The 27879-nt window shown below is 38.2% G+C and overlaps 1 protein-coding gene across 2 annotated transcripts; it reads right to left on the bottom strand.

Moving 5' to 3' along the window:
* Window positions 1–5200: 5200 nt before the first annotated feature.
* Window positions 5201–20259, bottom strand: ifrd1 (interferon-related developmental regulator 1). Of its 2 annotated transcripts, none has more exons than XM_088644868.1 (12): window positions 20033–20259; window positions 17042–17146; window positions 16591–16672; window positions 12776–12900; window positions 11825–11982; window positions 11348–11398; window positions 9633–9811; window positions 9090–9198; window positions 7538–7672; window positions 6699–6883; window positions 5923–6018; window positions 5201–5615 (listed from the first exon to the last, which is right to left on the bottom strand). In XM_088644868.1, the coding sequence occupies exons 1-11, from the start codon at window positions 20061–20063 to the stop codon at window positions 5952–5954; spliced, it is 1227 nt and encodes a 408-aa protein (XP_088500994.1). In that variant the 5' UTR covers window positions 20064–20259; the 3' UTR covers window positions 5201–5615; window positions 5923–5951. The 2 variants fall into 2 exon arrangements, with proteins under 2 accessions (XP_088500994.1, XP_088500993.1); XM_088644867.1 differs by having other exon boundaries at window positions 6755–6883.
* Between the last annotated feature and the right edge of the window lie 7620 nt (window positions 20260–27879).

Below are 27879 nucleotides of genomic sequence, written 5' to 3'. Positions count from 1 at the left end.
ACGAAAAATAAATCAGATTGAGCACTTAGAAGGGACAAAATCCTAAGAATAACCTTATTCCATTCAGGTATTTTTAGTTACCACAATGCTCTGTATTTATGTATATACTGTAGGTGTCTGGTTTCAGCAATCAGAAACTTCAGTATATTGCAATATTTAACATGCACAGGTGTCTGAAAAGTACCTCTTCTCCTTACTGATCTCGATGTATACTTGACTTGTATTAAAAGATCACCTTAACAGGAAATCAATGTATTCAATATTATAGTCCAAATCTGTGTAGTATAATGGGGCTTATTTCAGAACCCACATGCAACAACACTAGGCCTTAGCCAATCACAACTATACCTCCTGTTAATCATGCTAACTGTGCCACATAACCTTTTGGCATATTTTATCAGTTTGGTATTGCATATTTACATTACTATAGTATCCTTTTTCTCTTATTGGATCCTCTTCAGGTAAGACTGAGTGGACCTCTTGCTTCTTTAAGCACAAAGTCTTCTTAGTGTAGCCACAGACTGACTGCTCCCCACAATTCACTTGATGGCGTCCACACTAACTGTTTCAGTCTAACTTTCTATATAGCGCCCAGCTCGTTTAAAGTAATAATGCTTTCTCAAAATCCAATCAATGATCTCTTAGTCACTATATTTATGGTTTCTGTTCCAACTCACTTCTGTTCTGCAGGGTATTCAAAACCCATCTCATCTCTTGCTCTACAGCCATCCTCTGGCTGTCTCAGGACACACATCATCCAGGTGTTGGGACACAGAGCATTCCATAGGTTTCGCTCTGTAGCAAGAAGGTAAGCTGCTACCTTGCCAGGCAATGTCTCCCTCCTCCTCCAGTCAGCCCTGGTCCAGTAATGTCACGCCCTCTGCAGCCAGAGGGCGCTCCTACTCTGTCCTGTCCCTAGTTTCCTGCCTGCTGTCCTTCCAGTCCCTCTCTTTCCCTTGGGCTATATATTTCCGGGTCTTGCACTCTGCCCTCGCTCAGCATTGACGTTCGGATGTCCTGAAACCCGCCTAACCACCCAGGTCCCCCCACGTCCGCTGCCTGAGGGCATCGGTTTCTATCTGACTCCTGAACTGCTGAGCCCGGGCCTTTTTCCCGTTCTGCTGCTACGCATATGGGTCTTTTTCCGCTCCCCTGCTCTCCACGGTTAGTCCCTTTGGACGCCCGTGACAAGTAAAGCATTCCTGTTCCTTGGTAGCATTATTCTTCAGCATCAGACTTGGCAAACAAACTCTCAGGAACCTGCAACATACAGTGGATATAAAAAGTCTACATACCCTTATTGAAATTGCAGGTTTTTGTGATGTAGAGACAGAAATCAAGATAAATCATGCCAGACATTTTTCCCCAATCTTTAATGTGACCTTGCAACCAACAAAATTCAAGAGAAAAACAAATAGATAATTATTAGGAATAATAATTTAAATTAAAAGGCCTACAGCACCTTGGTTTTATAAGTCTGCACACACCCCCAGCTAATACTTTGTGGAACTACGTTTTGCATTTATTACAGCAGTAAGTCTTTGTGAATAAGTCTCTATCAACTTTGCACACCTGGGTATGGTGTTCTTTGAATGACGGGCTATGCTGTCTTTGCGCCAAACCTGTCTTTTAGAATTAAGGCCAAAAACTTCAACCTTTGTCTTATCAAACTAAGACATTTTCCCACATGGTTTGGGAAGTTAGATGGACTTGGATGTTCTTTTTTGTGAAAAATGGCTTCCGTCTTGCCACCCTACCCCATAGCCGAATACGGAAGATTGTTGTCACATTCAAGGAGTGACCAGTACCTGCAAGAAATTCCTGCAGCTCCTTTAATGTTGCCTCTTGGTAGCCTCCCTGATAAGTTTTCTCCTTGTCCTGTCATCAACTGTGGAGGGTCGTCCTGATCTTGGCAATGTCCCTGTCTCCCCACTTATTGATGATAGTCTTCACAGTCCTGCATGGTACATCCAATGCCTTTGATATTCTTTTATACCCCTCTCCTGATCGGTACCTTTCAACAATAAGATCCCTAGATGTTTTTTCAGCACCTTGCAGACCATGGCTATCCCAGTATGATGCAACCCGAAAGTTTAAAGGAAATCCTACAGGAAAAGCTGATTTTTATTTGGGGTTAATCAATCATTTTCATTGATGGCAGGTGTATGCTACTTACCTTACATGATTTTGATGATGAATTTGATTGGTTAACTCTGAACACAGTTACAGATCCCATTGTTAAAGGGTGTGCACACTTATGCAACCAGGGTGTAGGTTTTTTCATTTCAATTATTTTTCCTAATATTTATCTGTTTGTTTTTCTTTTGAATTTTGTTGTTTGTAAGGTCACATTAAAGATGGAAAAATGTCTTTTCTTGAGTTCTGGCTTCACATCACAAAAACCTGCGATTTCAATAAGGGTGTGTGACCGAGGAGCCTGTCACAAGGTACAGATAGCACAGGAAATACATATTCATACACCTTCCGTTGAGCGGATGCTAGATAAGTTCCTGGGGGTGCACACTCAGGGCTTGACTAGTAACTGCTATTACTTAATTTCATATACATTCACATACTTAAACACAGGTATGAGTGAGTACTGTGTGAGTGGAGAGCGCTCTCAAAATGGATGATACTCAGTTTGTTTGGTGTCGGTACTTCCGGGGTATGTCAGCCTATGGTGGCCTCAGAAGGCCAAACCTAACCCCAGTTCTCAAGGCTTATTTAAGGAGATGGGAAAAACCATGCATTGAATTGGGAAATGGTTTGTTCCAGAGGGGAAGGAGCTTACAAGCTATTTAAGCTGGCTCCTCAGCCTAAGAGGGAGTTGGTTGTTGGTTGTTGGTGGGTGGTATGTCAGGCAGTGTGACTGAAAACAGAAAGAAAGCAATAAGGAGGATTTATCTTCATTTGAAGAAGTAGTTTTGTTTCTTTTTGGGGTTTTGTTTTCTGGTGTGTGGGACTGGAAGCACTGTAAATAAACTGCACTTATTTTACTTGAGTGTTTTTGCAGTGGAGCCATTCTGTTATAAAATGGACCTACTTTGGCCTTCCTCAGGCCATTGTGTGACAAGGTGTGTAGACGTTTTATATTCACTGTACCTCAGTGTAGCAGTCTCTACATCTTAAATCAACTCTTTTCTTCAGGCTGCTCCCCTGCAAACCTGGACATCCAAGCAGCAGCTCATTCCATATGGAACCTATCCTTATTTCTCCCTTTCCTTACAGAGATAGTCATTCACTCCCGGTGCTGTCAATCCACCAATGTCTAATTCAGTGTCCATCTACAGTGCCAAAAGATTTTGTGAACCCCAAACAACGAAGATAAATAAGGAAATGTAATAGTTTTACCATGATAACCTTATTGAAAACCAGCCTTTATGTATACATCCAATAGGGTTTATAGTAACCAATTCCATGTCTCTTGAAATTAAACGATGTATCAATTAAACAAAACTTTGTAGGTTTTATAGATGCATTTTTGAAATTGCAAAATTCACATCAGTACAAAAAAGGTTGATTAGGTGTTCAGAAGTCTCCCCTTCTTTTAAACAAACTGCCCTTATGAAGAAAACTCTCCTTGCTATGCTGTCTTTTGTAAAGTTTTTACACAAGTGCTCTCCAAAATTTGAAATAAATGAAGGACCTGTGGTATTTGGTTTCATGAAGTGTCATACTGAAGGCAGGAAAAAAGTATGCCTAACTGGGAATGATGAGGATTCCAATATGTTATTTTGATTTATACTATCCACTTCAACATTACCTTTCTGCCCTTTGGATTTTAATTTAAAAAAATCTCAAACTTAAACTCAAAAGTTTCTTTGCTTAAATATACTACCAGACGTCTGCTTTTTTCTTCTCATGTTTCTCATACAAATTACATGTAAATAATAAGCTTATATTTCACTAAACTCATTTACATGTGAGGCATGTGAAAAACAACTCTACTGAACATTTTTAGCTATACTGTAATAAACTAAATGCGGTTCTCAACCATGGCTTTCATAGAACCTACAGAACTGTGTGTGATGGAAAGAGCAGGCAAAAAAGCAAAAAAGCCTTAAAAGGTACAAGGCAGGCAGGAAGCTAAACGCTGTACTCATTTTGCAGTTTGAGAGGTGAAGAGCTTTTGCAAGGGTTCCTTTCTTTGGCAATGGGAATCAAGAACTCAATTATCACATCACTGGGGGGAAAGTCAGGAAACGCATATTCTCATCTGTAGCGACAGCACCTCCACATAGAGATGCCTCCTCCTGCCAAGGCATCTACCTAGACCTGTAGAAAATATTCAATTTATTTTTATATAGCACCTTTCACAACGGGGTTCCCCCAAGGCGCTTAACAATGCAAGTGACCATATATTTTGTCAAATAAATACCAGTCCTGTCCCTCTCCCCTGAGCACCCATAGAATTTGTGTTTTTTTTCCCCCCCACATGTATAGGAGTAGTGATTTCCTACACCCTGCGACAAAGAATACCTTTGTGGAATGTGGAATGGAGAGAAGGAGCCACAAGTCTTGCTAAACAGCAGCTCTACAAGATACCAGACCTTAGACCCAATTTTCAGAGATTGTCCACCTAACACCTCTGTCGTTCCCTAGATCCACTACCAATACAGCACTCTTGGATGATCAGGGACTCAACTACCTCGTCATACAACCGGTCACTCTAACCAAATGGCTTAAAAAGCCAAAAATCAAATACTTAAGCAAACCTTCAAGACATGAAGTGCTCTTGACCCCCAATGACTTACTGTCCTTGAGATCTTGTTTAGTCTTAATAGGACACACATTCAGAGGATTAAACAATGAGAACATAATTCAGGAAGAAACTGCCAAGTTATAAAAAAAACCTTTAGTACTTTTAGCAAGGTGACATTTTAAGTCAGACAAGCCTACAAGAGGGAAAAAGGCTGACCACTTGGGAACTGCCAGTTCACAAAGGCATGTGCTAATCTCTAAGACCCATTCACGAACAGAAGGGTCTGGGCCACTTAACTTTAGTGTTAATATAATAACATTACAGATAGAGGAAAGTTAGTGAGTTAATTACAAACAACTTTGTTTTTATTTGTTTTGCAAAAATAATCAGTTCTCACAACACCGTTGGAACAAAGTATAAAGCAACATGCAAAGGGCATAATCATAAAAAAATAATAACCTTCAGATTTATAAAGAAAATAAACCACTCAAACGTCAATCTGGTCATTTGTATTTATTTTATCACCCTGCCCCTAATACAATATAACAAAGCTCAATGTCAAAAACATGATTTAGATTATACTATGCAATTCTTTTGCTTTATCTATAGAGTGTGCTAAAGGATACATCTTTCACACCTGACAACAGGAAAAAGACAGACAAAACAATAATGATTTTAATACTTAATATGCATATATACAGAAAATAGGGAAATAAATACGAAGATAAATTAATTTGATCCTAATCCTACTTATGCTTCCCATTAAACATGGCTTAAGGGGGGGGGGGGGGGTAAAAACAGTAACATGGACCCCGACGGGCATCTATATGAATTCTCCGACATCCACCCTTTTGTCCCGAAACTTGCTCCGGGCCTTGGTCCTAGCTTTAAACGCAGCAGCGTTGTACAAGTGCTGAAAACAGAAAAACAAATAAAAGGTCAAACTTTCATTAACAAGGAGCATTTATTTCCAATACCTTTCTCCAACACTATGTCAATGCATTTACCAAAGACCTAAAAACGACACCACAATCCGGTTTAGGGTTCAAGAAAAGGGGATGCCATGCGTCTGCCCCATTAAAACGAGACTGCACTCAGATATTCCTATTAATTTTCATTAAATGTAATAATTACACGAGCGCGTTTGACACAGCATTCTGCCTGCTGCCATTCTGCCTCCAGGAAAGAAATGACCAACGGGTCAGGTCTGATAACATTACCCTCTCGAAGCGGGAGATTTTCATCGCCTTCAGTGCGGCGGAATCAACCACCAAAGGGGCTCCAAGCTCAAAGACATTCCGAATAAACTCATTAGCCTGGGAAGGAGCACAAGGACATGGGTTAATTTTGTTGACTAAATTGAAGAGGAATGTTCAACAACAAGCGGTTTTTCAATTTAGTCAGTGACAAAAATGTTCACTATTATCATCCACAATAACGAGGATGAGGACTAAATAGCTTTACATTTCTGTTTCAGCAAATGAGGCAAAAAATCACTTGTTTGACTAAAATGCAGATGAATATTAATTTTGTTACATGCCTTCTATCTTACAAGTAGTACAGGCACACTATGACTAACAGGAGTAATTCTAGGTAGATTGCAAGGACTAATATTCTAAGATAAATGGCAAGTATCGGGGTATGCCATTTCTCTTTTCATTTTGTCCATCATGAACCCTGACTGTGTTCATTTATGAGGAGCCTGTGCAAACGATGTGAAGATTTTTTAAAACTGAACGAATTAGATTAAGTAAACCAGAACACCTTGATAAACGGAGATGATTTTCTTGTAGCCACTGCTTATGTGGCTGGAAGCCAAATAAACTCTTAAGCCTATAAAAGGTGCACAGAAATAATGCAGCAGCATATAGTGAGGAAATGAGGTGGGGACAATGAACAAAACAGTGTGAAACTTCACACTGAAAAGTTGTATAAACAATGTCATATACTTTATAGAATCTTAGCATACCACAACAGAAACGTAATACACACATACCTGTTCAGAATAAGAAGTATGCCCTGTGTAAAGACAAAATGGCCACCATTGCCCACCTGCAGGTGATAGTTCATCCCAGATCCTACAAGTTCCCGAAAGGCATCGTAGGTTCTCTTCTTCACCCAGCAGTCGATGTACATGCGCTCAGAGCCAAACCGGATCGTCTCCGTCTGGAAATCGCCCTCCTGCCCACAATAAAATCCAACTGGAATTGTTAACAGGTGGACTGTTCTAAAACTTCAGATACCTAACAAGGCAGAACGGTTATCACAACCTAAAGTTAAGGTTTGTACATCGTACCATTACAATATACCAGGTCATCGGAAGTGACCCGTGACCAGAATACAAAACTAAAGTCCTAACAGTGAGGCACAATTATAAACTCGCGTATAGAAATCTCACAATTTCCTGCGAACTTAGCTTAAAGTAAAAAGCTCTTTACAGTCTTGCTCACCTTCATTTAGGCATCTAAAAAAACAAATTGGTACAGGTGTGCAGATGCAATTAATAAATCTAGCATTCAGCCTCATTTTTTTTGAAGAATTTTTGCATTCTAAAAACAAACCATTTTCCCAGATTGTGAAAGAAGCCTTAAGAAGTCTAGTGCCTTGCTCATTTTCAGATGTGAAATATGAATACTAACCACGCACAAAGTGAACCAAAGGCTTCTGGAGTTTGCATTGGATTCTCCCAGGCCCCTGAACACTATACCAAGTCATTGCACAGTTTAGCAATTTCTCCAAAATATTAAGAACTTTAGAGGTACAGTACCAAGGAGCTTTTTGGTCTTAAAGCGGAATTCAGAAAAGGTTAGTTATTACTTTCAGTTCAGCTCTCACCTCCACAGCCTTGAGCACATCTCTGAAGACAGACCTCTGCTTCCTTTTGTCATTTTTGGCTCTGTGCTTGTTACCGTCTGTGGCAAGAGCATTCAGGTTTGCACACAAAGACTCCAAATCTTCATATTCAAACTCCTGAGGGCAGACAAATGAAGCCTCCGATATTAGAAAAAACTAATACTCATACTCGATTTTCATAATACCTGAAGCAAGCATAGGCAATGTGAAAATACTATATCTTTTGCCACTGAAAACTCCTGCGGCTTAAAATAAAAATAATAAAAGTTTTTCTTTCCCAGTCAAATATACACCATATTTGTAATTTAGTAGTAATTAATAGGTATGTATTTTTCACCAATATCTTTTTCAGATACATTCATTACTCACTATACGAGCACAGCTGGTTTAAAATGTATGCTTGTAGACAAAAACTAAAAGACACTAAATTCCCATGAAAATACACGCAAGTCTCCAATTTGTTACAACTTCTTGTAACTCGGCACAAACCCGTTGAGTTCAGGCACTTTTCTAAAAAGTTTCAATAGTTTGGCTCCGAAAATTGCAGAGTGTATGTTACAACAAGCAGAACTGACCAATACATCTTTTTTATTGCAGCTATTATGTTTAAATGTACTGTGAAAGAGTTGCTTGAAGAAACTAATTAAAAGGTGTTGTAAAAACATGTTTATTATTTTATTTAATAAATCTTGCACAGGCAAGGATGTAATAAAACCCATAACTGTAAAAGTAAGATAGATCGAGATGTCTGGCGATACCGATGCATGTACTATGAATGCAAAGTAATCAAAACAATTCATGAATTTTAAATGTTATACTATGAATCAATATGCATTCAAAATATTCTACTCCATAACTAGTACAATACCCTTACAATTTGTAAGATTGAACCACCATGCAGTTAATAAAAATAATGATTGGTGACATTAAGACTGTGCATTCACAGTGTGCAGGATGAAATTTAGAAATCTAGTTTGTGAAGTGTAACCAGCTTTCATATTTGGTCCTTAATTATTAAATAAGTGAAAATAGAAAAAACTTTTAAAAGTTTAATATTGGCATTAGTGCAGATGGCAGCAGCCGAGAGGTCAGCAAAATAAAAATGGAAGAACGAGCTGCATGCTTGAAGCTTGTATTAGCAGGGAAAGTTCACTTGTCTAAAAGTCGCTTGTTTAAGCAAGTAATCGCAAGTAAAGTGCTTGTTTAGTGAGACATGAGTATTTACTTTATAATGTTTGTCTATTGATGAGCACAGATACCACAACAGACATGTATACAGTAGATCACATTTAAATACTCAAAATGTGAAAGGCATTTATTGAAATAAATCAGTAAAAGTAACTCCTGTGCTACTCAAGTGTAGCAGAGAATCAACATTTTACAGAGGACTTCACAGCATCTTTGAAGACCCGGCTTACAAGCATGTAAGATCAGTTGTGTAAACCCTACAGTCTACTTGGAGAGAACTGTGAAGAACCTGAAGGTTTTTTTTTTAAAAAATAATTACAATTAAAGACTACTTTAGTTGACTTACGGCATCCAAGTCTCTTGCCAGTTCAAATATAAGGGCAATGGTCTCTCCTGCAGCAATCCTCATATTGACATCATCACTTTCTAGAAGGCTGGGAAGTCTAGGTAAGTGTCTGGAAGTAACAGGATATTATCAGCAACACTTACAAGGGCACATATTACATAAAGGAAAACAAATCTTCACCACAAAAGAAAAAAATATTCATAATGTTGTTTAATCAAGAAAGACATTCTTTTTCCCCTATGCATTTCCTAGTATGGAAAATCTTTAGTTATGCCAAGTTATTTACAACATATTTAGGATTAACACTGACGTCACTTCTTTGAAAAGAGTTCGGATAATGACAAATATTCAAGAAAAAAAAGTCACACACACCCTTAGCAAGACAACAGGGAGATAATAAAAATATTCTATTAATGTGCAAAGTAACTGTCACTTCATTGCTCAGAATCTCTCCAGGAGCTTCCGATTACCAACTTGCGATACAATCATAGCTGGAAGCAGTACATTGCAGAATTATAAAATCTTAGGGAAAGAGTGGAATACTTTTTCAGAATTTTCTTCACTTCCGTGTTGGAGCAAATGGTCAGCAGTAGTGCCCACGCCAAAAGTGCACTGATGTGAAGCGCTGTAGTTTGGGCGTTAAAGACTGACTGAGTCCCATCTTCCTTCGTATACGATTTTGCGAAGAGGCTTTCGAAGCATTCCATGGTTGCGTACACATCCTGGTGTGCAAAAGCAGAATGAAACAATGACTGTCTGGTGCCTAGCAGCATTTTGAAGACTCATCTTTGAATAGCCCACCAAAAACTCACTATAAATAAATGCTGTAACAGATTTGCTAATATAGTGCATTAGATCACAGCCAAGCCAAAGGAACAACAGGTGCAGAACTCGTTATGAGAAGCACTGCATCATCAAGAAACAACAGCTGTGCATGGAAGCACAGTAAACCCCTCAGTTTAAAACAGTAATGGTGGGGAGGCGTGTGTGTTAAATCACAAACAATGTTCTTTCAGCCCAAAAACACACTATGATATAAAAATGTATATATAAGCTTCATGGACTTTTTCTGGAAACTGCAATTAAAGTCAAAGAAAATTGTGCCTTTTCATCATAAATAAAATACGTTCTGGCTAACAAGCATTTATGCTTCACAACACTATGAACCAGAAAATAAAGAAAATGAGAATTGAAAAAGGGACCAGAGGTTATCCCATATTAGAACTTTTTTTTAATATCCCAAAATAAAATTTTTTGCACAATCAGTTACCCATAACAATGGTTGGTACTTCACTGCATGTTTCACAAAAGAGAATACAAACTACACATAAAGGAAGAGGAAGACTGCAGAGCACCGCTAAAAATCAATCTGTAATTTCCAAAATGAAAACATTAGTGGAAATCTTATTTTTGGTCAAGCGATTCATGTAAAATGTAAAAATGTTGCCAAATGGCTTATAAAAACTTCAAATGTCAAACTCACTATCATGTAGGCTTTACATCTTTGAATTTCAAACTGTTCCTTGACTTACATGAATAACATTTTGTGGGATAACTAAAATCGATGTTGTTAAATAGAACATTTGTTACTAATTACCAATTATATTTGTTTTCTTAGCAAAATGTGTCACTGTGTGCTTTTATTACTTATTTTAGGGCAGCATGCCATGTCTGGAAAAAGCAAAACATTCCCATGCATGAAGATTCATGGAGAAAGATATGAAGAAATAAGGGAAACGGAGTTCATTTTAGGGTGCAAAGCACCACTCATTTTTTACCTATTTTTTAAAATAAAGATGTTCACAAGAAGTTAACTATACACAACTTTTTCCAGTCTGCAACATTAACCATTTAGCAATGCTGAAATTGTTACTGAATTCACCACTATTCTTTTCTAGGATGTTTATGTGAACAAACTTTTGCAGAGAAGGTCTTGTGCTATGGAACTGGAACAATGTATTCTATGCATCACTGTGTATGCTAACCAAATGCTTCTCCTGGCTACAGAATTCAAACCTCCACTTCATCCCGAGTTTCACTGAGAAATGGTTTCAGCTCAATCGGATAAAAGGCAAGTAGCTAGAAGAAAATGTCCACAGGTCACACCATATTCACCCTCTCATTTACAAAAATATCTTGGTTAAATATTCGGCAACTTTGTTTTCATACTCAACAATACGAATGGGGAGCGTCTGCCATGACCATTTACAATTTGTTTGGAGTTACTATTCATGATGTAACAAACATTAAAATCTTACCAAGATATCATCTTCAGCAACCAAGCTGCAAACACCCAAACTGGTTGCACACTGAAACAAAAAGGTGGAATATTAACAAAAACATGATAGGTTAGCCATTGACAAAAAACAGGAAAGTACTGTTAAAGCTTAGCGGTTCTAATACAGTATTACGTTGTATGGTATTTGAAGTTTCAAAATTGAAAACTAAAACTTTTAAACTTTTAGTTTTTTTCAACTGAAAACTGAGAAACAGGTTTGGTCTAGAATTACCTTTAGAGCCAACCCTGTGGTTTTCTGTGGAAGGCTATTAGCATTTGACCTTTACAGTAAGAGGAAGGGCCTCAACACGTGTTTTTTTTTTTATAAATGAGCTGACTGCAGACAAGAGCATTAAAAACACTTCCCATGAAAAACCAACCAGAAGCCTGCAAGGAAAGTTGCCGCTTTTGTCTAAAATGTACAGAGCTAGTACCAGATGAAAACAAGAACACTCACTGCCTGCCGAGCTTGGATGTTGGCCGTTCTGTCAGCAAGAATATTCATGAAAATGGGTTTCAAAGTCTTAAGAACTTCTTCGCTTTCAATCCCAGATCCCAGCTGAATGCAGAGGAGACAAGCCAAGGTCGCGGCAGCACGCTGTTCGTCACCTTTGCCTTGAGAGAGAAGGAAAAAAAAAGTTAAGACAATAATGCCCTTATAAAAGAAGGAATGGAACATTTCTCTTAATACAGGATATGCTGCTACAGAAATTCCAAAAGAAGTAGCAGGTCATGAAGGTCAAGTTTAATATGTGACCAACTTGTAAATGCAAAGGTAGTCAGATCAGCCAGCACCTACAGTAACAGAATTCAACATTTGTGGAGTCTTTTCTTTAATATTTGCATCAAAACTTACGTCCTCACATAATTCAGAAAGACTACAATTACAAATGTCTTAAAAAACATTCCCATATGCAAGCCTACAAAATTTCAATAGTATTCAAAAATTACTTACTACTCCAAAAGCTCACTTAATAAACTATTATATTTCATAAAGTTATCACCTGCACTGGGCAAATTCTAGACCAATTTCAAGCCTGGAATAAAAGGCTGGTTAATGGCACACATGACAGGAATGAGGTTATGAATTATTACTACCATTTAAAGTAGCTGCATTAGTTCACACACCAAGAAGCTCAAACAGAAATTTAGCTGCTGCTCCATTACAAAATTGAATGCCTGTATTCAGGAAATTCTATGCAAGACATCCATTCTGGAAGTACAATCACAACATGACAAGGTTTAAAGTATGCTATACTGTAAATCTGACCAAACCAATCAGACGGTTTCTTTCAAGAAACAGTTGGACAAGACCCTCAAATCAATTAGCTACTAGCAATCTAACGAGAAAGATGAGTAGAATGGCACCAAGGATAAAAAGGGAGAAAAAAGCTTATTAATGCATTACCTTTCTTCAAACACCGCTCAATGCTGTCTGTTATAGTTATTCTTCTTTCCAAAAGAAATTCATACAGCATTTTGGAGGCCATGGCAGTTTTCAGTCCATCAAGTGCACTGTGCCTGGTCTTGGCACTAAAATCAATTAAAAATGAAGAAACAAATTTCATGTTAAAAACCTGTAACTTTGAAATCACAAAAGTACACATTTAGAATGGCTTGCATCATTAGGGAGGCTTCTATTTATCCCCATGTCTTATTGCCACAAATTCTTTTGACAGCTGTTGAGCAGGAGGGTCCTGCAGAGTCCCATCCTGAAGCTTAACAGGTCACCCAGAGTCAGTCATTTCAAGACATGATCAGGTTGAGCACCACAGAGCCAACATTGACTATAGATTATGCAGTTTGACACACTAGGCAGGCTCCCAGATTATACCATGATATGAGGTTCTGTAAACACAGAATTTCCTTTGCAGCGTCTAAAAAACAAAAATCAAGACTGGGCAAACATTTGGCAGCCGACACTTTATGTACACAAGTGAGAATTGCTAAAAATCAAACAGCAAAAATAATCTATAAATATTAAATGGGGAAACGCTGAGGTTCAGGAAACAATTAATAAATTTAACATTTACAATTTCCAAACAATTTGGGAAAGCAATTAAAAGATAAATGACATTAGCATATATTGGTAAAAGCAAAAACCTCATTGAGAACCATATTCAAGTTTGGTCCTAACCTACTGTACTACAGAAAAGCTTGTTGCTCTGGAATAGATCCAGAGAAGAGCCACCAGTGACTTCCCCAGACTCAAACGAATGTCTTACTGACAGGCCTGATGCGTGAGGACCAGACTCGAGTATTCAGAATCACCAAGGAACAGACAAAGCCAATGGCCTGCTGCAGAATCAACTGTGAAACACAAACTACAGGACAAGACCTGAAACTAGGGGGGAGGGAACTTGGTTGTGGGAGTCTGGAACAACCCCCCCCCCCCCCACTGTTGTTGAAACTCTTCTTCCAAAAAATGGCTCCAGGAGCTCCTCGGGTCAATTAGCTGAATTAGTTGCTAAAAAGTAAAACGAGCTCAATGGGCCAAATGACTTTGCAAATGAGAGGAGGCATTTTCTTAAGCAAGTAATTTGTTCAGTTAATGAAACGCATGCACTGGAGGGCTAAAGATTTGTTCCCAATTATCTGCAAATTAAAGTCTCATCTACCATTGATCACAAGTAAAATCTTCCAAGCCTTAAGAACGGGGGTGTCTAATCCTGGCTCTCAATATCCACAGGGTGTACAGCTTTCCATTCCTGGTCTGAACTTAATGCTCTGAACCAGTTCATCAGCTACCGGTTTTTTTTTGCTTAAATAAGAAAAAAAAACTATAAAAACCACAGAGGGTGGCTTTCCAGATCCAGGATTGGTGATTCAATGATTATTTCTAATATGAGCTGGGACTCCCCAGGAGTAGGGAGGGGGGGATACCCGATCTAAACTACTTTATAGTTTAGATGGGATTCCCCGATTGCAGCACTGCAACAGAATTCAAGCCCATTTCTACAGCACTTTGTTGATCTTGCCACATGAGTGGAGGACAGCAAAATACACAATCACACAATCTTAAACGTAGTATTTTGGTTGATACAGTGACCTCCAGCCCATTCAGCCTGCAACTTAATATTAAAGGAGGTCTTAGGATGTTACCTACATGTATACACAAAAATAATCTCCAGAAAACAAAATGCATACTACTCAAATGTACAGTAGTATGGCATTTTATTTAGCAAATTCTACTGTATATGCAGAAACATGCACAAGGCAATCCACCTCTCTTCAGCAGGTAACCTCTGGACGTGGAAGATTAAGTATAGAATCTTTGAAATCAATCTTTTCCCTCTTTTGGCATTTATCAAACTAGACTGGATCAGCAAGTACATTCCCAGACAAACACCCAACGCAAATTAATCTTAAAGTAAGTGTGCTTTTATTTATATTACTAAAAACTAAAATGCTAATTACAAAGTAAATAAAATTTATAAGAAAACACCACTTCAATGGAAAGTCACATGACTTACCACAAGAAATCCCATGATTCCTGTCATTTGGAATGATACCTTGCCCAATGGACAAAATAGTGCCTAATCAAAAAATGTCTTCTTTCTTCTTTCCAAACACATCTGTATTGTCCGCTGGTCTTCAGGCCTTCTTGCAATCGCAGACGCATTGAGAGGAGGGCCTTCTATGGTAGCCACAAAATATTTCAGATTGCTGAAAACCTACCTGACAACTTGTAGAATATGTGGCTGATGCTTGTTTAGTTACACGTAAAGCAAATCCACTGAGGATGGGACTCATAAAAATATATTTTGTGGTTGGTTAAAAAAAAATGTAACCACTTCTTCCCAGACAAATCATGAATTCAGTTGCATTAAAATACCGTCAACCGGTTAGATTAAATTCTATTTCGGAAAACCTTCAACAGGAATTTTAAATTTCTCCAAAAGCTTTACCAAGCAAATCAAATTTATACAGGAAATCTACCCCAGGTTTTATCACAGTGTTTACATCTTAACTGAGAAGGGCTTTTCAGAAGCATTAGTTTTGTTGTATAAATACAAGCAGCATTTCTTAGAAGTAAGAACGCCAGAAATGCATCGGTATATCACTGACATCTAAGAAGAGAGATTCCATCACAGATACAAATCATTATTTACAGTCATTATCCCACTTTTGAGAATACTGTAAAGGTTTTATAATAAAGAGCATGTTTTCATTGTTCCATTACAACATGCAATTGTGCAATTTATTGTTCCCCCCCCCTCTTTTAACCCAGATACTTTTTTTATTTCTAAATTCAGATGGAAAATCCAACACTGCATATCTAAAATTTTAAAAAATGCATGCTAAAAAATATTTCAAGTGTAGTGAATAACAATCAACATAAAATAAAGCTGCATTACAATTTTAAGTCACTCTTTAACAGGAGTAGATTAGATTACAGTCCCTCATGTATTAAGAGGCCAATCAGAGTGGTTGCTTAACACAGGTAGTCTCTTAACCATAATTTCACAACTATACCCTATACTCTTTATGTGTGGATTGGAAAATTTCAAAGGAGTTGTTCATTTTTTAAGCAATTTAATACCTAACTGTGATGTTCTTAAACCGTATGATGTTTTATTTTCCCCAATTCAGTAACTTTAATTTATTACCCTCAATATCAAAATAATCTCTCATCCCTGAGTTTCTCTTTCAAACATTAAATCCTAGATCCTAGTAACTCTAGCCCTGGGGACTTTTCCATTTATTTACCCCAATTTGACCAACTTTAATTCAGTGATCCATTTTTGGTGGTTGTCACTATAATTCATGACTTTAAACTCTCCTATATATATAGAAAACAGCTGCCAAAATGGTCTTTCAATGCAGGACTGGGTTTGCTTTCAGATCACTTAAGAAAACTGTAGTCACTTCTTAAACAGGTGTTAATAGAACATAAGTTGAACATTTTTTTTACTTGTTTCATATCCTGTTAAGAATTTGTTGCAAGATTCTGCTTGGCTTTTTTTCCTTCTTACTAACTTGAGCACATTCTGTGAATAGCTCTTCAAACAAACTCATGCAACCTTGAAACAACTTCCAGAAGCACTCTTTAACTCTTCAAACAATGTGCACAGCAAGAAAACACTAAGCAGAAATAGATCACAAAGGCAGGACAACCACATAATGTAACAAGTGAAGAGCAAAATGACAGGAAAATTGTGCAACTATTCAGTAAAATACATGAAGTCTAGAAAACCATGTTCCCTACTCCACTTTACTTGCCTTTTATCCAAGGTGCTGTCAATATATCCTTTTAGTTTGTATTCAAAGTCTTCTTGAGCTGCGTCTTCACTAACATCAACAACTGCACAGCAACAAATGACAAAATGCCAACATTAAGGCCACAGCAAGTTTCTACAGAATGTACAACAACTGATTTTAAGGCAAAAACAAAGCTCTGGGCAATAATGTACTTCACCGTACATACAGTTCAAGCTCAACATTTATTCCATCTCATTCTACACAAATCCATGAGGACAGGTTTTGATCAAGAGACTGCCCCCCAAGTCATTTGGGTTAAAGTCTTTAATATCTCTAAGTTCTTATTTAGAGGCTGCTCATTACAACAGAATGTCCGTACTAGTACATATTATGCCCAAAGTACCAAAAAAAAAAAACAGGGTTTAAATGGCTCCTGAAATGCCTGCAATCAGAAGAACTTTGGAAAATTTACCTTCCTCGGCTACACTGGCAGCATCACTAAGGCTGCTGCAGTGGCTCAATGTTTCAATGGAGGCATCCTCGTCACTGAAGGGCTGCACACCTCTGTGCTGTCCTCCTGTTTAACAGGGAGCAAAGACAATGGACAGAAAAAGATAATTAAAACAGTGTGCCTACAAACCAAGTATCTCAATTTCTAACTGAATTCTCAGTTTGGGGTTAGGCCTAGAATTAATATTCATATACAGTACATTCATTCAATATTAAAACAAACCCAACCCCTTTAATTAGTCTAACTCATTAGTGCTGAACGCCAGTCCTCAGGAGACCGAAATCAGTGGATTTTCCAAGACTCTTTAAATAATCTATACCTAATCCCCTAACCCCCAGCCCCGACTTTCTCTTTAAATTATCTAAATCCTGGATGGAAATCTAGCCTTGCTCTTTTTTGTAACCTTAGCCAGGAGCCCAAACACTAAGGTGCATCACAGCCAAACCAAGCATTACTATAACCAAAAAGCAAATCCAACAAAGATTGAGTCCTACACCCAATTTTAACAATGAACATTTATTCACGGTCTTCGGCAATTACAACAAATCTTCATCTCGCCAACCACCTTTAAATTCAACCAAACTTTAGCCATAATCCTAAACTAAGGGTTATGTGGTGCCAATGTCACATTATTCTTAACCCAGTCTCTACCTCAACTCTCTATAGCCGAGAGTTCATTAAGAATAAAATGTGCTTTATAAGACTGTCATTACAAAATAAAGTAGTGTAAAATCAGGGCAGATAAAGCTGTTAAAGAAGCACTGAGCCTCTGTGAGATCTGGATACAGGCCAGAACAAGAATCCTGCATGAACACAGCTTTTCCCCTCCTAGATGCAGGATTAATGGGATTTATTTTAAAAAATTGATTAAAAGAAAGATTTTTTAAAGAAAGTAAAAATTTAAATCTATGTAAGGCACAACTAGCAAAAACTACTGAAGTTTCTGTGTTTTTCTGTCCAAACACAGTCCGACTTCCTTTTCCTCTCAGAGTAAACGCAGGCTAGCCTAGCCCCTCCTTGTAGCAGGTCATTTTCCATACTTCCCAGTTTGACCAACCACAAAGTGGGACTTTTTAAACAGTTAAGCTAAAGACAAGTAGCTGGAAAATCCACCATGTTCTTTTTTCTCTTTACAAGGTCAAGGTCGTGGCCATACAGCTGAAAAATCACCGAATTAAGACAAACAAGGCCCCATTACAAAGCTATCAGCAATTGCCAAAACATACCAGAATTAAATCACCAAAATGGTATCATTCTAGGAAACAAACAGGGTTGAGAAATGAATACATAAACACCAGGTCCACTAAACCTGCCACTGGATTACACATTGTTGGAGATCCTCTGCTAACAACTGAAGATATTTACAGATAAATATGAAATAGAGTAATAATTCAATGTATTTTTTTGAATTGGGAATTAAGATATTGGAAACATTCCTTCTTGACTTCTAAGCAGCATACACCTGGAAGGAATTCCCAAGTGGTATTAATGGAAAGATTTAAAGTCATTTATTTGGCTTTCCTAAATTGTTTTTTCATATCTTAGTATTTTAGTTTAAAAATATGAAGGATTTTTTTAATATTACATTGCCTGTTTGCTTTAGAATACAGTTTCAATGTATTCTGGCTACTTAAATATATATTGGTATAATGGGTATGTAATTCCAAGAAGACTATCACGTGACTGAAGGCTGGACTATACATAGTCACTTTTACACAGAAATGAGATTAAACCCATGTGATAAGTTATCATAACTCACAGACCAGGGCACTGAACAGCTGATTTGAAAACTTTGGCAGCAGTACACGTTGTGTAAAAAAAACATCTCAAATCCTACACTACATTCATGTAGGTGTTTTTTTTCTATGAAAGGTGAAAGCTTAAAGTACATGTACTTATTTTAATACAATCCAAGTTAATTTTCAGTACACTCACACTCATTTTCAGAATCTAGTTATTTAATAAATTTAGAACCTCACACCTATGGTGGTTAAACTTAAGCCTTACCTAATAAGTAAAACATGTAAATACTATTAAAATAGAGGCTCAAAAGAAACGCGAACATATAAATATGAAGACACCCGCACATTTAGATTTTAAAGACAACCGGAACTCAACCAATAAACTCAATTGCAGTTCCAGGAAAATAAAACCCCAAGCGTAACTTTTTGGAAAAGTCTAAAAGACAAGAAACACCAGTGAGTCGTATTTTCCATATAAAATAAAGCGGAATAGGGATAAAATATTGCAATATTGAACTATCGTATCGCCGTCTGGCTATTGAAACATAAAAATGATCACTTAAATTGTCTAGCTCAGAAGATGACTAAGACGTTGGAGAAATGAGTAAAAATATTGTGACTCAACAGTAAAGCGTCTGTCAATATGTACCGTACAACACGTTGTGTAATGGAAGCTAAACTACATGTGTATGAATGATGTGCAGTAATGCATTCAAAAAAATCAAGAGATTCATAATTTTCCACAAACAAGCATGTCATCCTTTACAATAAAGGAATTCATAGTGAATGGATTAACTGTACTGGGTTTATTAAATACACCTCAAATAAATCTAGTACATAATATTTTACACCACCATTTCCCGGCCATTCGTAATCCGCAACCGGCGCCATAATTTATTATGCCACGTACTCTATGAATGTGGTAATTGATGGCATTTGTATCCTGATTTTCCCACTTACAAAAAAATGGCATTGCGAATTAAGCGAAAAGAAACCCTGCTTACATTTCTAGTATACATTTAATGTTAAATTCCATATTCACATTCTTAACTAGAACAGGCCACAAAAATCTGGGCAATGTAGTTTTTCACCATAGCTAAAATAATAATATATTGAGGAACTCCTTACTACATAGAACTACAACTCCCAACGTTCATTTCGCTCAAGACGGCTAAAGAACCAGTAAAAACTAGCACCATCTCTGGCTTACCTCTGTTATTCCTCTTCTTGGACCGTGGCATTCTTATACAAAAATAATTCAACTTTACAACAAAAATCAGCCAATAGACGACCAGTTTTTACTGTATTGTCTCTCCAGATGAAAATCGCCACACGGCACCGTTGAAAGATAAGAATAAAAAGCAATCCCAGTGAAAGTCTGCAAACGAAAACGACACATCTTCCCTCTAAAACCAGGGCTGAGCAAGACACACTTGGCAACAGGGTTTTATATGGCAGACATAACGCACGTAGGATAAGGAGGGGCTTGACGTGAAGTATGCTATTGAGCTTTTGCAGAGCCAATAGTGTTGCCGGCTCCCTGCTGTAGCTGGCTGTGCATTTGTCTGCTGAAATGTGAAACGTCACCCTCAGACTTGCACACAATTGGAAAGCCAAGAATCCCAGATGATTTACAGCAGAGGTTCTCAGTTCTGGTGCTGGAGTACCACTGTGTCTGAAGGTTTTTGTTCGAACTGGGCCCTTAATCACAAATGTTGTTACCTGTAACTAATTTGCTTGCTGTTTTAGACATTTTCTCAGCACTTATCCCTCGATTTAAAAACTACCCTAAAATGCATTCTTTCCAACTTTAGCACAAAGACCTTTGTGTCGTCTCTCCTCATTTTGCTAATTAAGAAATTGCTCCCTTATTTCTAACTAAACAGCCAGTTGATGAATAACAGACACAGGTGGGAATGACACTATCAAAAAATGCCACAGTGAGTCAGTGTTTTTCCTTCTGCATATACAGTATTTCAGCCAGGACACCTGAATTATTATTACATATAATATATTATTACAAATTATTCATCTCATTTAGATTTTTAAGAGCTGAAAGCACATTTGAGAAAAGAAGACTCAAATACAAATTGAAATTAGCCAGTGATGAAGAAATCATCTGAGGTGAAAAACTAAAGACACAGGGTGAGGATTAAGAAACACTGTACTGGGGTTTATTTGAGTACAGATAAAAAGCCTAAATAATCAAGCACATCAAGTATTAGCAGTGTTTAGCATTGGTGTTTAAGGGTCCAATTAAAACACAAACCAGAAGACACAGGGGTCCTGCTGGACCAGGGCTAAGAGTTAGGGATCTGATTGAATTTTGTCCAAAAAGTCTTATCAAAGTTCATTAATGTGCTAGATTCACACTGCAAAAGATAATTATTGAATATGATGTTATAACATCCCTAGAAAATGAAACTACTCTGCTAGTTTATCTTTCAAATGACGTTTGAAGCTACTGTACAGTATACGGAAAAGCGCAATATGCGATTTGTAAAATATGTTCATGCAAAAGGTTGTTTCTATAATAACTGTCCCCTCATATACACCCCCATTAAAAAAACAATTTGACTCTCAATTAATCCTTGAATTCATTGAAAACATTATTCTGTTGATGTACAAAATCTAACAGTACATTTTAATGACAGTATTTTATTTGACAGTATATTATTAAATACTGCTACATAATTCCATTAAATAAGCTAGCAAAATGCTAAACTCCACCCTTATTAGTAAAACATCTGAAAGACGATTTGCCGTAAAGGTCTATCAGCTGTCAAATGTTTGAGCCATTCCTCGCCTTAGCTTATCTTCTGCATGCACACAGTTGTACAGCCTACTGCTCACAGCAACACCAAAGATCAATGTTATAGCAAAACAGTGCTCAAGCTGTTCTACCCTTCTTGTTGAAAGGCACTTTAATTCTCTAAATTCTGTGGATATATTGTATACCATGCTGCATGCATAGCAAGCTATGCACATTGAAGTGCGCTGGAGGTTTTCCCTGTGATTCAATATCCTGTAATGGTTAAAGATATATCAAACTCTATGTAAGGATGGAAGGACATAGCTAGTTATGGCATGTGATTTCATTTCACAGTAACATCCAACATTCATGAAATGTGATAATGGATCATATTTTGAAAAATAGCTTATTTTCATTATTGTTTGAAAGGGGACAGGTGTAAAGTGTGAATCTGAGATGGAGCAACTGAAGTACAAGCAATTAACGATATATGTTGTATTTGATTATAGCCGTATTATTGGGATTCTACGACCAAGGCGCTACATCCATCACAGTACAGGGCGCTGTTTCTTTCATTCATCTCCCATGGAGTCTCTATCCCTGCCTTTTGGCGCAAGACTGTAAGTCTGGCGCAGACCTAAAAAATCTTCACTCACTACCGCTCCTGGAGAGCACTACGCTTCCCCCTGCATCCCCGAGACTTGCCAGATCAGCGCTACTCAATACCCATTCCATAAACAACAAGGCTAATTCTTTATGTGACTTTACCAAAGAAAAAAATGGACTTCCAGTGCTTAACCGAAACCTTGCACGGACAAAATGTTGGACTGCTGTTTAACCAACTAGTCCCTCCTGGGTATGGTTTGTTAGACCTTCGGTGTCTCTCAGGCAGAGGCGGGAGCATCATTGTTATTTACAACCTTTTTCACAAATTCTATCACTATACCTCCTCCCTCTTCTTTTGAGTGCCTTGTTTTAAATGTCTCTATCCCCCAATCTACTATCATTGCCACAGTTTATAGACCACCCAAACCCAGCGAAGCCATTTTATGTGAGTTTGCTGATTTGCTCTCATTTTTCTGCCTTAAGTTTAAAAGGATCCTTATTTTTGGGCTTTAATATGCACGTTGACTCAAGGTCTTCCAATCTGGCTTAAGATTTCCTATCTCTTTTGGAATGTTTTGATCTTACTCAGTTTGTTTGTAGCCCTACACATTAGAAAGGACACACCCTAGATTTAATCATTGCAAATGACTCTTTTGTCTCCCACTGCTCTTCCCTTGAACTAGGCCTCTCTGACCACTTACTGTAGCTATTCTCTTCACTCTGGAATTACTAACACTTCCCCCTCATGCTCTGTAAAGTTCCACAACTGGCGATCAATTGATCAGCCAAGGTTTGCAAATTCTGTTCTATCATCCTTATCTTGTTTCTCTCCCTCTGACCCTCTAGAGCAGGGGTTTTCAACCTGTGGAAGCAACTGTCTGGGGGGGGGGGGGGGGGGGGTTGCGAGATTACAAGACATTTAGGCGCAAACAGGCAAGTAAAATGAAAAAAAATAAAACAACTGCAGTGTACATGTTGCTTCAGTCGTTAATAGCAATTCATTATTCATCCACTAGAGGTGGGTGTTGCAAGCTGGCTCATGTCCCTGGCTAAGCAGGCTTCTTGCCGTCTATTCTCGTTGGCGAAGGCTTCAACAGAGTTGAGATTTAGCATTATACCATCATTATGTCACGACCGCCAGCCAGCAGAGATCAACTTGTAAGCGAGCTAATCAGCACCAGCAGCGGGTTATTATTAACAAGCGCCGCCGCACAAGTTAACACACCTGCAATTGCTCTACCGTGCGGCAGGCCGGGTTATTTATACCATTCTAACCTGCTTCCCATTGCTCGGTATTGAGTTAACTTCTCATAAGCTCTACCTAGCGTTTCCTCTACCTTTTTGCCTTCCTGGAATTTTGGACTACACCTTTTTGCCTTCAGACTACGGATCTCGCCTTGCCCCTCGGATTGTTTGCTATCAGTGTCTATACCGGATTTACTACTGCTCTCTTTTCGACCTCGACTCTGTCTCATGTTTTGGATTGTTCGCCACCAGTGTCTCTACCGGATTTCGACCTACCTTACACCTTCTGACTACGATTCAGCTTCTAGTTTCGGTTTGTTCGCTTACTTACCTACCTACGACTCCGGCATCTGCATTGGATCCTTTTCACCTCTTCAGAGCAGCGTTACAGATTACAGACTTAAAAATGGACCGGTGGCTTATTGCTAAAGTTAAGAACAGTGGTGAACGTGAAAATGTGTAAAGTATGTGACAAAATCAGAGAAGACAGTGGTGTTTTTGAGGAGGAATCCACAACCGACCCCATCGATTCTGACCCCATTGATGTCATTGAGCCATCCACCTCAAGTGCAGGGCTATGCTCAGAACTGAAAAACCTGGGTAAAATTAAAGGCCTCGGTGCAACAAAACGACAGAAATGAAATTTGATGAAAATGAAAGGTACATAAATTATGGATTCACGTGTATCATATTCAATTACGAACCACATCCACAATGTGTTTAATGTTCCGAGGTACTTGCAAATGACAGCTTGAAACCTGTGAAATTAATTAACACCCCCTTATACAAAGATAAGACGGTTGACTTTTTCCGCCATAAAGAATCAGTTGGCTAGCCAAAAACTAACAATGCCAAAACAGACTACAGTGACAGCCAAAGCCCTGACTGACTCATTTGAAGTGACGTAATTGATTGCCAAAGCTAAAAAGCCTCATACAATTGGGTAGACTCTTATTCGCCCAGCAGCATTGGCTATTTGTCGAACTATGCATGAAGTTAGCCAGCGATATTGAGCAGATTCCACTCTCTGATAATACGATCAGCCGCCGATTCAGTGAGATGGCGAACGACATTAAATTTCAACTGATAGAGAGAATTATGGGCAGGAAGAAGATTTCATTACAATTGGATGAGACGACGGACATCTCGAATGCTTGTATTCGTTCGCTACTGCTATGAACAAAAAAATGTTTGAGGATTTGTTATTTTGCAGTGCAATTGAAGGAATGTGCAAAGGGAGGGATATTTTTGATAAACTCCATAGCAAATTTGATGAAGAGGGTCGAAGCAGGTACTTCAAACTGTCAAGACTCGCAGTTGATGTACTTTTGCCTTTTGCCTTGACTTGGCTCTGCAAAACAACATTTTCTGTCCTTACTATTTACAACTAGCAGTGTCTGGAATTGAACCATGAATCCATGTGATGTGCTCTCAGAAACAGGCTTAACCATCACACTGAATAAGGTCAGTTGAAAGCTATGTATCCTCCTTTGAAAGTAAATGAATGAAAGGCGCTGAAATGCATGTACTGTATGTATACACATTGTCAGTTATATTGTGTGAGGAGGGTGTTCAAACTTTGGTACATCGACCATCTACAATCTATGATGGCAGTCTCCCGCAAACATGAGCATAGGTGGCATCTTTCTATCTTAAATGTACATTATCAGGCTTGGAGAGATTAGAATAGAGTCTGCTAGATCCACATACTTCTCTCACATCATTGAAAATTACCATAACAACCCCAGACATCTTTTCTCCACCATCAAACTGCTAAAGCTAAAGCCAAACTGCCCTACCACATTACCTGCCTCATCACAACTTTGCAACACATTCTTAGATATCTTTACCTCCAAGATCGACAACATCCGACCACATTCTCTCCACTATGCATATAATTTCCATACCTCCTTCCTCCTTATCCAACTTTTCTGGTTCCCTTCTCTCCAACTTCTCTTTTCTTGACTCAGCATCCCTCAATAAACTAGTTACACACACGAATCCCACCACCATCTATTTAAGATCCCATTCCCACCACTTTATTTCAGTATCGCTAGACTGCATCCTCTGTTATCACTAACTGTGGCTGAAAAGTTTATCAAAACATTTGTGTTCTCCCAAATTGACTACTGGTATACTCTACTTGCTGGGGTATTTAAATCTACATTGAACAAACTGCAGTATGTCCAAAATTTGGCAGCCAGAATCCTAACCAGGTCTAGTGCAAATGATCACATTACTCCTATCCTGGAGTCCTTGCACTGGCTTCCTGTCAAATTGAGTGTGGAATTTAAAATCCCCATGTTCACCTATAAAGTTAACTATTATCACCCTGCTCCCCACCTCACAACCTTTTCTCTTCTAATTCTGGTCTCCTTACTGTACCCCAAGACCGTCTACATTCTATGGGTGACTGGGCCTTCTCCTATTATGCCCCCGAGCTCTAGAACTCTCTCCCCAACAAAATCAGAGAGACATCTTCTCTAAACTTCTTCAAATCCAGACTCAAAACCTTCTTTAGAAAAGCCTTTACTTAACCTGTTCCATTCTTTATCCCACTGCTCCTACTATACTCAGTACCACCATCCGTGGTGTCCTCTGTGTATTGTAATTGTGTTTTATCTTGTGTATTCTTTCTATTTATTGTTGTTGTTTTTCTGTAAAGTGCTTTGAGAAGCCACCTTTAAAGTCAGTATATAAAATAAAGGTTATTGTTATTATTATTTATAAAAATCAATTATTCAACTGAGGTTTATTTTGTTATGAAAACCTTCCATTAAAAAACATTCCATGCCACTGATAAACCAGAGACACTCGGGAAACATAAATTGATTAATTCTTCATAATGCTTCTAAATTATTAGGCACAACTCTTGCTACAATGTGTTTTACAGTATTATTAATTTGTGGTTGAACATAGCATTATATTGATTGCTCAACCCAAAGTGCACTGAGTTGTAATATAATTCCCTGTTTCCCAGTCCTCTGTGACTGTGTGGGTGCAGGGTGGTGTGTTATCATTGCACTGGCCCAGTTCTATGTGTAAATCAGGGATATGTAATAATGACAAAGTAGTTAGGAGGACTTAACATCTCATCCCATGAACAACATCTCTTATAGGATGATCAAACTGGCCAATGCACTGGAATTTCTGGTCCTGAGGATCTACTGGTCCACCAACCCCACTTGGAGGTGTCTGTTCTCACCTAATTGCTGCGAAAAATCTGCTGAGCCCCTGTAGTACTTGTTGCAGCAACATACTTTCATCACAATAGTCATAACAATAATTACTGTTGTATACTTGAATATAGTTACCAGAATGGAAATACTATTACTATGAAAAAAATGTTTTATCCTACAACTGAAGTAGATTTAAGTTTACAAGGTAGCATTAAAATTGGACAGAATGCAGTTTTATACTTAACAAAATGGAAAAAAAAAACAGGAAGGCATCCTGATCAGTAGATAACAGCAATTTCTATAATTTCTATTATATACTGTAATATATTTATATTTGATTATGGGGGCTTATACAGTATGAGCCCTTACTATGAATGTGTTTCTCTACACCTGTTTATGTCACGATCACTAACCCCTCCTCTTAAGGGAGCTCCAGCCCTTCCTTGTTCCCTCCCATTGTTTGCACCTGATCCCTATTCCCGTTCCCCCTTAAAAGCGAGACGCGGACCTCACTCCGGGTCCCTCATTGATTTCCACATCATGAGAGCCCGGGGTCTTGCCGCGTCTGGCTCCGTTATGCTTTTAACGTTCTGTTCCTAGTTCCTGGTTCCCCTCGCCGGTTCCGACCCGGTTCGTGTTTTAACTCCCTGGATGGATCCCCTGGCCTTGGACTCTACCCTTTGTCTCGGATTACTCTTTTGGATTTCCTACATGGATTGTTCGCCTGGACTCACTTCCCCTGGACACCTGCACTGTATGGACACACCCCCCGTCTCCAGACCCTTTTCCTGCATGACTATTTTTCACCTTGTGTCTTCACTATTCTGGATCGTGTTGTCCGCATAGGGCCCGGAAAGAACTGTTCGTTACAGTTTAGGTGTTTGATTAATCTGAGTGCAGTTTTTATATTAATATGCTATTGGTTTCACATTTGTAGTACATTTCATTGGGTATGTTTTATTTCATTTTAATCAAGCACTTGCATAGGTACTGTAACATGTCAAAGAAATGTATGATGTGTTGTTGGTCTAATTTAATTCTGGATATTGAATAATTCCCCTCCTCTTTTTGCTACTTTCTACTATTACAGTTACAAATAATACCAGTCTTTGGTGTATGTAAAATAATATGATTTTGTACCCCAGAGTGCTAGGTGAAGAATGTGAGAAATACTGTGTCACATGACATGAACTGTTATTTATCCCTAACCACTCTCAACAGAATTGCACTAATTTTAAGCAACTGTCCAATTCGATCACATAATTGCACATCAAA

The sequence above is a fragment of the Lepisosteus platostomus genome, chromosome 9, assembly GCF_059453375.1.
Source record: "Lepisosteus platostomus isolate fLepPlt1 chromosome 9, fLepPlt1.hap1, whole genome shotgun sequence".
Taxonomy (NCBI): Eukaryota; Metazoa; Chordata; class Actinopteri; order Semionotiformes; family Lepisosteidae; genus Lepisosteus; species Lepisosteus platostomus.
The sequence above is the reverse complement of the archived record's forward strand: the minus strand, read 5'-3'. Positions and strand labels throughout refer to the sequence as shown.

Bases quoted from the DNA above. Each gene is read 5' to 3' on its own strand.
- ifrd1 (XM_088644867.1), bottom strand. From the start codon at position 20,063: ATGCCACGGTCCAAGAAGAGGAATAACAGAG. The intron at 11,983-12,775 runs GTAATGCATTAA...TTCTCTCTCAAG, and splicing joins TGAGCGGTGTTTGAAGAAAG to GCAAAGGTGACGAACAGCGT. The intron at 6,019-6,754 runs GTGGGCAATGGT...GCTCCTTCCCAG, and splicing joins GGATGAACTATCACCTGCAG to GCTAATGAGTTTATTCGGAA.